The sequence below is a fragment of the Eriocheir sinensis genome, unplaced genomic scaffold (assembly GCF_024679095.1).
Source record: "Eriocheir sinensis breed Jianghai 21 unplaced genomic scaffold, ASM2467909v1 Scaffold463, whole genome shotgun sequence".
In the NCBI taxonomy this organism is placed as follows: Eukaryota; Metazoa; Arthropoda; class Malacostraca; order Decapoda; family Varunidae; genus Eriocheir; species Eriocheir sinensis.
The window spans coordinates 1-12,500 of NW_026111791.1; the positions used below are offsets into that span (position 1 = coordinate 1).

At 45.6% G+C, this 12,500-nt stretch overlaps 1 protein-coding gene across 1 annotated transcript; it reads left to right on the forward strand.

The window, feature by feature from the left end:
- The first annotated feature begins 6,473 nt into the window (after positions 1 to 6,473).
- On the forward strand, positions 6,474 to 8,822 carry LOC126992438 (uncharacterized). The gene has a single exon (XM_050851189.1). It carries the CDS (start codon positions 7,219 to 7,221, stop codon positions 8,638 to 8,640), a length of 1,422 nt encoding a protein of 473 aa, XP_050707146.1. The 5' UTR covers positions 6,474 to 7,218; the 3' UTR covers positions 8,641 to 8,822.
- Positions 8,823 to 12,500: the final 3,678 nt, after the last annotated feature.

The following is a 12,500-nucleotide window of genomic DNA, read 5'->3' on the forward strand; positions in this document are numbered from 1 at the left end:
CCTATCCACTCGACACAATCTTCCAAACAACTATCCCTATTCTTTGACAACACCCAGCTATCACCTTCCTCAACACTAAACATCCTCAGTCTATCCTTAACTCAAAATCTTAACTGGAAACTTCATATCTCATCTCTTACTAAATCAGCTTCCTCGAGGCTGGGCGTTCTGTGCCGTCTCCGCCAGTTCTTCTCCCCTGCACAGTTGCTGTCCACTTATACAGGGGCCATGTCACGCCCTCGTATGGAGTATGCATCTCATGTTAATGGGAGCTCCACTCACACGACTCTCATGGACAGAGTGGCATCTAAGGCTCTTCGTCAGCTCTCCTCCTCTTACTGACAGTCTTCTACCTCTTATATTCCGCCGCCATGTTGCCTCTCTTTCTATCTTCTATCGATATTTTCACGCTGACTGCTCTTCTGAACTTGCTAACTGCATGCCTCCCCCCCTCCCACAGCCCCGCTGCACTCGACTTTCTATTCTAGCTCATGCCTATACTGGCCAAACCCCTTATGCAGGAGTTAACCAGCATCTTCACTCTTTCATCCCTTACGCTGGTAAACTCTGGAACAGCCTTCCTACGTCTGCATTTCCTCCTGCCTATGACTTGACCTCTTTCAAGAAGAGTGTATCAGACTACCTCTCCTCCAGAAATTAACCTCTGATTTTGGACACTCCTTTAACCTCTGTTCAGGGAGCAGTGAGTAGCAGGCCTTTTTTCTTTTTTCTTTTCGCCCTTGAGCTGTCTATATATATATATATATATATATATATATATATATATATATATATATATATATATGTATATATATATATATATATATATATATATATATATATATACACATATATTATATATATATATATATATATATATATATATATATATATATATATATATATATATATATATATATATATATATATATATATATATATATGAATCCATCCATAGTCACTTTATATATACTAATTTCTATGGAAAATTAAACATATATATATATATATATATATATATATATATATATATATATATATATATATATATATATATATATATATATATATATATATATATATATATATGAATCCATCCATAGTCACTTTATATATACTAATTTCTATGGAAAAATTAAACATTCCTTTATTAAGTGGAGAGAGAGAGAGAGAGAAGTGGAGATTATTTACATTTACATAGAAAATCAGACCACACAGACCCCATGGTCCAGACTTGGTGGTCTGTCCTTAAACCTAAGTGATTTTACATTAATCAGAAGACTCCAAAAACGTTGCACTTTTACTCTAGTTGATATTAAGTTGGAAGGAAGTGACGGTCGAGCTTATTTTTGAAGGAGTCAATCGTGTTACACTGGACCACTGATGGTGGGAGCTTATTCCATTCTCGCCCTACAACGTTGGTGAAGAAAATTTGGTGCAGTCTGAATTTACTTGTCTACATCTGAGTTTTACGCCATTGTTCCTCGTGCGCAAAGTGTCATCGATCATAAACAATGTTGATCTGTCTACATTCGTGAAACCATTAAGTATTTTAAAACATTCGATCAATTTTCCTCGGGCGACGTTTCTCAAGAGAACATGTTGAGGGTGAAAGCCTTTCTTCGTGGATTTGTTGCGCAAGGAAGGATAATTTTCGTTGCCCGACGCTGAACACCTTCTAATTTAGCAATATCCTTTGCATGGTGGGAGACCAAAACTGTACCGCATATTCCAAGTGGGGTCTGACTAAACTATTGTAGGCAGGAGTATTACATCTTTATTCTTAAATAAAAATTTACTTTTAATGAAGCACAACATTCTTTTCGCTTTATTTGCTGCATCGATGCATTGATTTGATAATTTGAGGTTTGACGCTCTTTTGACCCCCAAGTCCTTGACGCATTGAACGCTTTTGAGTTTAACGCCGCGCATTTCGTAATCAAACTTCTTATTCCTCGTTCCAACTTGAAGGACCTGGCACTTGTCTACGTTAAAGGGCATCTCCCATCTATCCGACAAAGCTGAAATTTTGTGCAAATCCTCTTGGAGGCTTTGCCTGTCTTTGTCAGTGAGAACCGAGTTACCAATCTTTGTGTCGTCTGCAAATTTACTAATGCGGTTGTGAGTTCAACATCCACGTCGTTGATGTAAATAATGAAGAGCACTGGGCCAAGAACCGAGCCCTGAGGGACGCCACTAGTGACCGGCGCCCACTCTGAGTTAAATCCGTCAATCACTACTCTTTGTTGTCTGTTGCTCAACCAATTCGCAATCCATTGGTTTACCTGACCGTCAATACCTATTTGCTTTAATTTGTAAAGTAATTTATGATGCGGGACTTTATCAAACGCTTTCTGGAAATCAAGATAGACTACGTCCAGTGATTTGGTTACGTTATAAACAGTGAAGAGGTCGTTATAAAAGGTTAATAGATTTGATAGGCAGGATCTTTTGTTGCGGAAGCCATGTTGTGAGTCCCCAAATAATGAGTGGCTGTCAAGGTAACTCACACTTTTGTCTCTAATTATGCCCTCAGATCTCTAATTATGAGAGAGAGAGAGAGAGAGAGTTACATGATTTACATAGAAAATCAGACCACAAGACCCCATGGTTAAGACTAGGTGGTCTGTCATAAACCTAATTGAGTCTACATTAATTAGATGGCTCAAGAACATTGCATTTCAACTCTAGCTAATATTAAGTTCAAGGAATTAGACGGGCGAGCGTTTTTTAAAGGTCACTCGTGTTACACTGGACCACTGACGGTGGTAGCTTATTCCATTCTCGCACTAGAATGTTGGTGAAGAAAAAATTTGGTGCAGTCAGAATTTACTTATCTACATTTTCGTTTTATGCCATTGTTCCTCGTTCGCAAAGCGTCATCGATCATAAACAATTTCGACCTGTCTACATTCGTGAAACGAAGAGAGAGAGAGAGAGAGAGAGTTTTCTACGGAAAATTTAATAAATTTCATCAGACGTCGTAGGAAAAAAAATACTCTGCGGTACCAGCAATGGTACCGGTATTAACGGTACCTTAGTTTTCTGTACTCCCGGTACTCAAATTAACGGATCTGCCCATCCCTACCACTGAATGAACAAGGGGACCCACTGGCAAGATAGTTATTTTTAATGTACTTTCTCCATTGCCTTTCTGAATACTAAATGTGTACGTGAATGAATGCATTAAACCTTTCAGTCAGCCAACCCTTTCTCACCCAGTACTTAGCAGGACTGCTAGGAAGTAAAAATTAATAAAGAGAAGACAAAATGGCTGCCGACAGCATAACCAAAGTAAGGAGCAAAGAACAGAGATTTTATTAGCAACACTGTTTGGGTAGGCGGGCGATTAATTTACCCTCTCAGGGGTGGCATGTCCCTGCTCAAGGCCTCTACTCAGTCCAGCCCCCCATTCCCAGTGCTTGGGGTGGGCCAAAACAATTGATCAATCAATACGCCGGGAGCGGGGGGTCGCCTCGCCTACCCTCTGATGGTAACCCCGGGGTCCCTCCGAACAGGCTCCCGTGCAGGCCCCTGTCCATCCAGAGTACTTCATGGCAGGATCAATCGACGAACATTGTGTGCGACTCGGGATTGTCTCCCACCCTGTGGGCAACCTCAACTTTTGGGTAGCCCCTTTATATATTTACTTTTTTTTAAGGGAGAGGAGGCAGCTCATGGGCAACAACAACAAAAAAAAGTGTAGAAAAAAGTAGGCTAAGAGGTTGCTGATCGTCCCTATTTGGAAAGAATAAAGGGGAACGTTATGAACGAAGCATTCACGGCGGCATTACACTGCTCAGTGTGCCAGGAAAGGTGTTTGGCCTTTCGTTCCTCATATAGACTCGCAACCAGTTGTTGAAGTGGAAGAGATCTGATCAGTCTCGGTTCAGACGAACGCAACTTTCGACAAAGAATAGTTGAGGCTTATTTTCCTGCCTCGCTAGGAATGACTGTTAGCCTGTTGACTTGCCTGTACTATGGGAGTGAGAATTATGCGATGTGTTATTGATTGGTATGTCGATTTCAAGAATACGTTCAACTCAGTGCACCGTGTGGCAGTCTAAGACCTCCTACAAGTTCAAAAGATTCATGCCAAGAGTCTTAGCCAAATGACTGCCCTGCACTGTGGGAGTGATGGTGCTGAGAGGTGTGAGGGAAGCTTCCTTCCTATTAGCACGGGCGTGAGGCAGCGCTGCGTCCTTCCCAATCCCTCTTCAACACGTGCAGGGGCTGGGTATTAGGCTGCTATGGTGCCGCGTCATCGTGGAGCATGTAGTGGCACGGGTGTGAGGCAGCGCTGCGTCCTTCCCCATCCCTCTTCAACACGTGCAGGGGCTGGATATTAGGCTGCTATGGTGCCGCGTCATCGTGGAGCATGTAGTGGCAGTAGTAGGATACTGGTCTGTTTTTCTCAGCTGATGCAGCAGTTCTTACTTAGTCACTGGACGTTTTGGTGATGGCCATGGAGGCACCGGTAGAGGAGCTGAAACCATCGGGAGGTTCACTGGATAAGGCGGTGCAGTCTGTTCATGTGTCTGTCCATCGAGATCTTGTAAAGGTTCACAAACCTTCGTAGCGTGGAGCAGAAAAGTGGCGGGTCACGTGATGAAGTTATATTATGTAATATTTTTTTGCCTACGTTGAGGATTCAGGTTAGAGAGGGGACAGAAGAGAGGCAGTAGGGGCAAATCTTTCTGGATGAGGTGTGCAGCGTCCTCAGCCTCCCCGAGCTGCTCTTTTCTTTTCCTTTCCCTGATTATCTTCTTTCTTTCTTTCACGAGGCTGGATCTACAGTGGTGCGGCCTTCCTCACCACTGTCAGTCTCTCAGCCCCCAAGTGCTTGGAGGTCTTTCGCGTATTATTAACCCGGTGGCAGCGACAGGCCAAATTTGTGGCTTTACAGTGTAGCAGCGACGGGCCAAATTTGTGCCATGATATAAACTCCCAAAATAGATGATACATAATCTGATCACAAATGCTTTGATATATATTATGAAATGGTTTGTGTGAGGGATGATTTTTTCTCATTTTTCTCGCTTAGAGGGACCATTAAGAAACATGATCCCTGCTGCTATCGGGTTAAGTCACCACTGTTAACATGTAGTTTTGGTGTATTTTTTTTATATGGGCAGTCTTTTGGTCATGGCCCTCAGTCCCCGGCAGGCCTTAAATGGCCAGAGGGTGCTAAGAATCTCCGGGGTTTATTGTTATTTCACCTTTTATTAAATATTTTTTGTTTCTGTTATTGTTTTATTCATTTCATCTCGTGTTCTAGTCATTATGTCCGGTGACGTTCGTTCTAACCCCGGTCCTGCCAATATGCATGCCAGAATTCTTTGCTCCAATGTTCGTGGCTCGAAAGCTAATTTATATGACCTCTCTTTTTCCACAGCCAATTATGACAGAATATGTTGCTCTGAAACTCTTGTTTCCAGTATGTGTCTAGATAGATGGCATGTGTCTGAACTTATTATTCCTGGTTTTAACACAAGCTATTTTCACTTAGACGTAAATCTTTGCCCAGAGCTCAAGGAATGTGTGTGTGTGTGTGTGTATATGCTCTTGTTTTAATGCTCATCGTCTTTCCTGCCATGAATGTGGTTGTCATGAGATCATGACTGTTAAGATTTCTTGCCGTTTTAATAATTTTCTTGTTTTTAGTTTAAATCGTAATTGGAGCTCAGATAATAGTATGTATGATTGTCTGCTTACAGCCGTAGAAAATATCCAGGAATCTGACAGGAAAGCCTCGTTCGTGTTTCTTGGTGATTTTAATGTCCATCACAAAGAATGGCTGTTGTCATTGTCTCCCACTGATCAAGCTGGCAAAGCTGCACTAGATTTCGCTAATCTTACTGGCTGTGATCAGCTTGTATCAGTCCCCACTCACGTCTCGGGGAACCGTCTTGATCTCGTGCTGACAGATGCCCCTCGGGTGGATGAAGGTGATGTAGTTCTTCCTAAAGGTACTTCTGACCATTCTACACTCTCAGGCAGAATTCAGACTCACTTTCCTGTGCCAGATATTACCACATCACGTAAGGTATTTCTCAAATCGCGTATTGATGTTGATGGGGTCTGCCAAGATTTTGGTAAGACTGAATGGAATAGTTTTTTCTTGCATCATGTCCCGTTGAATCGCTCATCCATGTTCTGCTTGAAATCACTGGTACCACTCAGCCACACAAATGGTGGACTGCTTTAAAACAGTCCTTGTTTGGAAGAGAGTCTTCTCTTCCTCCTCTGTGTAAGGATGATGGCTCCGTTGCTGATGATCCTGCTGTAAAAGCTAACATGTTCTCCTCCGTGTTTAAGAGCAAGCAGAGTAACGCCGAGGTTACATTACCCAGTACTTGTTTTCTTGAACCTACAATGACCATTTGCTTTCCGATCATCTGAGGTTGAAAAGCTTATAAATGATTTAGATTCATATGGAGGTACTGATCCTCCTGGCTTTTTCCCGCTATTTTTTCAAAATTATTAGTAAGCTCCTAGCTCCCAAACTGTCCGTCATTTTCAAAATTCAAATTCGGCAAGGTCGCTTTCCTATCTGTTGGCGTATTGCAAATGTTACTTCTATCTTGTGCTCCAGTGCGGTCGTGGACAGCGGTTCTTCCGCCATGCCGACACGTTGCCGCCTCTGCAGCTTGCATGGCTACCCTCGTGGCAGCAGCACATTATAACCCTGTGAAATGTCCCTCTCGTCGTATTATCATTCATGGCAGGCTTGAGTTATTCATTCAAACAGTTCCTTTGAAATGAATGTGCTCACGAAAACCAATTCTAACGTGTTTTACAGTTTCATTTGATATACCTATGTTGCTAATACTCTCCAGCCTTTGTTACTCCTTCTTGCATAACGCAACTGTGTTACCTCTGCAAAAACTTCGCATTCGTTTGCACTGTACTTTTGTATATAACTCGGTAGGAGATACGACACGATAACTGTACAGTCACGGGCGGAGGCACCGCTTTGTGTAGGAGGTCCGCTGGGTGCTCAGCTTTTGTGCAGGAATTGTTCTGGATGCATGTTTTGTGAAGGAAAGATGACGGACTATGTGTAGGAAATATGGCAGCGCTCCAGTTATTGTGGATGCGTAGGAGATATGACTACGCCCCCGTCGTGGCGATAGGTTGCTTGTTTGCTCTTGGGCTGCCTTATTTGATGTAAATTTGCCGTCAATAATAACTTGCCTAGTTAACAAGTGTGGCGTCATGGCGCGAGGTATCGCGGTGACCTGTGAGCTCCCCCATCATTTGTCTCTATTCTCTGACAGATACGACCAGACGCCCCGCCACCTGGCCGCCATGTTCGGCCACAAGAGCACCGAGCAGCTGCTGGCACTACACGAGGCGCATAAACTCCGCTGCCGTGCGGGCACCACCGCCAACAAGGTAAGCCGCAACTATGACGCCTATCTCAAGAGCTACGAGAAGCTTGGCTGGAAGGAACGCAACTCCCTGTCGCCTATTGACCGCCACGACCCAGAGCGAGTCACGTGCAAGCTCATGAAGGCCATCAGAGTCCAGGAGCTGTGGAAGAAGGCTCATGATGTTCGTGTGGATTTTTCCGGTGGCGAGGCCCGCGAGGTGAAGGCGGCAGTGATGAAGGAGCTGCAGACCATCATTAAGAAGACTGCTGAGGAAGACACCCTATACAGCGGCAAGGTAAGGCTGGTGGGCAGCTCAGAAGATGGGTCAAAAATATACTGCCCCGACGAGTTCGACGTCAACGTTCTCTTCACGGGAAAGGACGTCGAGGTCGAAATATTAGAGACGCCGGAAGTGTTGTCGAAAGGAAAAGGAACAAAAACACTGTCAGTGGTGGCCGACGCGCCGGGTCTTCAGGGGAACAACCTGATGGACAAGCTGTTCCTTCTCCTGCAGACGTGTCTCGCAGAGCACACACTGCAGGATAAAAGGCTGAGCTTCGTTCCGCCCGGCCTGAGCAGCACGCAGGTGGGCGCTGTCCTCGCCCTGGCCTGGCAGGGGAAGGAGTATCCCCTCCTCCTGGTCGGCGTGGACCTCGTGCCCGTACTGGAGCTGCCATGGCATGACAAAATAACAGAGCCAGAGCTCATGACAAGCACACCCGAAACATTCCATGTCAGCAATACTGCTGACGGCTCGTGGCGTTGCAGTTTTGCCCTGACAGAGGCAGAGGTGCTGAAGGGACTGTCCGACAGCCAACGGCGTGTCTTCATAATGGGGAAAGTTCTGCTTTCCTGCCTCAAGGCCGAGCCGTGGATGCCACAGGCCGAGAAGCGCCACTGCACCTGGTTTGTAAATCGGGAGTGGAGAATAGCAGTACCCACAGGGTTCTGCTATAAAAACGCTTTCTTTGATTGGCTTGCAAAACAAGAGCAGGTTGCCACTGAGCAGGATGCTCGCTATTGCACTAAGGCTCTGATAGCCATTTTTAGACAGCTGTGTGCTGTTCCCGATGAGGTGCGGGGAAAGCTGTCGCAAGGCAGAATCTCTGCATACTTTGGGGGAGAATTCGAGGGTGAGAAATTTGGAGAAGGCGCTCATCTCATCGTGCGCTGCCTGGAGGAACACTTGGAGGAGGAGCAAAAGGGCGTGAAAAGACGGCGGGAAGAGAATGAGATACAGGAAAGGAAGAAAGTTTGTTACTAAGGGACGGGCAAGAATACCGTGGACTTTGAGAGTAAGGAATGTTGAGAAAAAATAGGTCGTGTGTGCCCATAATGTTGTGTTGTGTTAGTCTGGATTAAGTGTTTGTAAGGTTTTGTATAGCACCGCCTTGATTCTCTCTCTCTCTCTCTCTCTCTCTCTCTCTCTCTCTCTCTCTCTCTCTCTCTCTCTCTCTCTCTCTCTCTCTCTCTCTCTCTCTCTCTCTCTCTCTCTCTCTCTCTCTCTCTCTCTCTCTCTCTCTCTCTCTCTCTCTCTCTCTCTCTCTCTCTCTCTCTCTCTCTCTCTCTCTCTCTCTCTCTCTCTCTCTCTCTCTCTCTCTCTCTCCCCACCTCTCTTTCTGTATATATTTACAAATATAATCACGCTAATGAGCTCATCAGTGCCCTGTTACTGAGGTGCAGACACGGGATATATGAAACACGTGACGCTCTGCCCAATACTCCCGCGGCCTCGCTGCACAAGCTTTCCTGCTCTGGCTCACCCTTCTGCTGTCCCAGTCCCTCATGCAAGGGTTAGCCAGCGTCTCCAGTCGCTCCTTCCCCTCGCTCTGGAACAGCCTCTCCTCGCCTGTGTGTGTACCTTCCAGGACACAGACGCCTTTAAAAGGGGAGGATCGGGGCGGCTTTCCCTCCGTGCTCTCATTATGTCTTTGGATCCACTTCCACTTTCCTCCTCGTCGGGAGGTGCTCTGCAGGCTCCTTCCTTTCTTTCCTTGCGGAGCCTCCCCCTTGCGGTGCGGGAACACATGGTGGTTCAGGGTGTGACTGTAGAGCTGTTCCATGTCACACTTGCTGCCAGTGTCTTATAAGTGTTCGGAGAGTTCAATCCGCACCCCATGGCGTGGTGTTAACACTGTTCCCATGTTATCAATGCCCCACACTACGGGCCAGCAGTGTGGGTATGGGCACAGCACCCCATGGCGTGGTGTTAACACTGTTCCCATGTTATCAATGCCCCACACTACAGGCCAGCAGTGTGGGTATGGGCACAGCACCCCATGGCGTAGTGTTAACACTGTTCACATGTCAGCAAATGTTTTCCTCTGTCTAGTATCGCTGAGGCTTTGGTGGTGTTACTTGAAGTGTGGGTGATGCATTTTGAGTTAGGTCAATATATATTCCACGGTAATTATCATTTATGTGTGTGCTTTGACATCATATATCTATATTGGAACGGCCATTACATTGTTTGTTACCTGCAAATAACAGTTAATGCGTCTTTTGTACATTTAGAGACAGTTCCACATGGTGGCAATGCTTAAGTCTGTGTAGCATGGCCGAGGATTTAGAGAGGTTACGCTACACTGATTCATGTCAACACATATCCCATGGTGGTTAACAGAGCTGGGTCTCGGTGTGCCGTGACTGCATGTTTCTGCACTGAAGTGAACATTACATTGTGGATTACATGCAAAAGTCAGTTGATGTGCTTTACGTACATTGCAGGCCCTTTGTCAGTAGCCGGGTGCATACTAATTTGAGCTCCGCGTCTGAATTTATTCATTTTTTTATTTATATTTTTGACAAAGGAATGTCAGACCCAGCGCGGATGATGCTGGTGCCATCAACATATGCAGAGTGATTTTCCTGTTTGTTATCGACAGTGTCATAGAGATATAAGCTAAATAAAAGAAGGCCTAATGTAACCTTGAGGCACCCTTGAGGGCTTTCAGCAGATGTTGTTACCATCACACCAGTGTTTACGACGCACTCACTCGTATCGTTTACACAACTCCTGAACAGACTTTTCAGGATTCTGTAAACCACAATGTTGTAATTTCCTCAGCAGTATTTCATGATCTTGGGTATCAAAAGGGTTTTTATCACCAAGAAAAATACTAATTATTGTAAATTCTCTGTTTCCCTGATCTTGTAGCAATTTGGTCAATAAAGTGTGTAATGGCTATTTTCTTTTAAAACCCACATTGTCTGTTACTTAACATTACATAACCTCGACAACTGCACCGGTCCAGCAAACACTGCCTGCCCAAACCTCCTCAAAAAGGTGGAGATACACACACACTTTGGAAGCAGCCGTGACTCTGGCAACGGTTCGTTCACTAAGAAAAATACTGCTTGAAAAGACACACTGGGAGGCCGGGACACGGGATTGGGACATAATAGGGATGAGAAGGAGTAAAAAGGCGTATGCAACGGGGACGCACAACGAGGAGGAGGCATGCAGTTGGCAAGCTCTGAAGAGCAGCTAGCAGAAAAATATCGGTAAGAGAGAGAAATTGAGGCAACAATGCGTCAGTCAGAATTTAAGAGATAGAAGACTGTCAGTAAGAGGGGAGTTGATGAGACGAAGAGCCTTTCACTGTACTTTGTCCAAGAGGGTTGTGTGAGCGGAGCCCCCCCTTATATGAGGTGCATACATCATGCGAGGGCGGACGAGGCCTTGGGTATGGACAGCATCCGGGAAGGGGAGAACTGGCGGAGACGAGGCTGAACGCCGAGCCTCGAGGAAGCCTATTTAGCGACAGTTTGTGACACCCGGGTTACCACAGTTTAGCTTCCCCAGGTTTCCCCAGCTATCCGTTTATCGACCAGCTGGAAAGAGATGATGAACATGTGGTTGAGTTGCACGCCAACTGCCCGGGCCGGGATTCGAACCCATGCCCGTGAATTTGTAGCTATACACGCTAACCACTCCACCACGGAATGACTAAGGAAGCAGCAAAAGTTTCACCGAAGCAGCTGAGAAATAAGACAAAGTCGTGTCCATACTTACAGAGCAGTTTAGTGCATAAGGCAGTGTCGTGCAGGTACTTACAGGCCCGCTCAGTCATCGAGGCAGTGTCGTGCAGGTACTTACAGGCCCGCTCAGTCATAGAGGAAGTGTCGTGAAGGTACTTACAGTCCCGCTCAGTCATCGAGGCAGTGTCGTGCAGGTACTTACAGGCCCGCTCAGTCATCGAGGCAGTGTCGTGCAGGTACTTACAGGCCCGCTCAGTCATCGAGGCAGTGTCGTGCAGGTACTTACAGGCCCGCTCAGTCATCGAGGCAGTGTCGTGCAGGTACTTACAGAGGTGAACTAATGCATTGCAGTTAGAGGTCATCCTCAGACTCTATTTAGCGTTAGTTAGGCCACACTTAGATTATGCTGTCCAGTGTTGGTGCCCACACTACAGAATGGACATCAACTTGCTAGAATCAGTTCAGAGGAGGATGACCAAGATGATTCAGGGACTGAGGAACCTCCCATATCAAGATAGGCTGAAACATCTAAAGTTACATTCACTAGAGAGACGAAGAGTGCGGGGAGATCTGAAAGAAGTATTCAAATGGGTCAAGGGTTACAACAAAGGCGATATAAGTAAAGTACTGAAAACTAGCCAGCAGAATAGAACTCGCATTAATGGATTTAAATTAGAAAAATATAGATTTAGGAGAGATATAGGCAAGCATTGGTGTAGTAATAGGGTTGTGGGGGAATGGAATAGACTCAGCAATCACATAGTTAGTGCAGGGACGATAGCTTGTTTTAAGAGTAGACTGGATAGCTACATGGACGAGGACGACAGGTGGCAGTGAGGTGTGGGTGCAGTAAGGTGACGGGGTGCTGGGTGCGTGCCTGGGTACCGCCGGTATAACGAGGATCAAGCCTCTACCTGTAACCCATGTAACTACACCTCACCCACCGTTAGTAGTGGGGGGGATTCTGGAGCTGCCTATGTAATCCACCCGGCATCTTGCAGTTTTACTATGTTCTTATGTTCTTATGTTTACAAGCGTGGTTCGGCAGAGGGCCTCACCCTGTCCAGACATTAACCAGAACACCTCCACATTCATGTCAAATAAATTGTTGAGTCCAGGACGCGAGCGACGGAGGTATAGTAA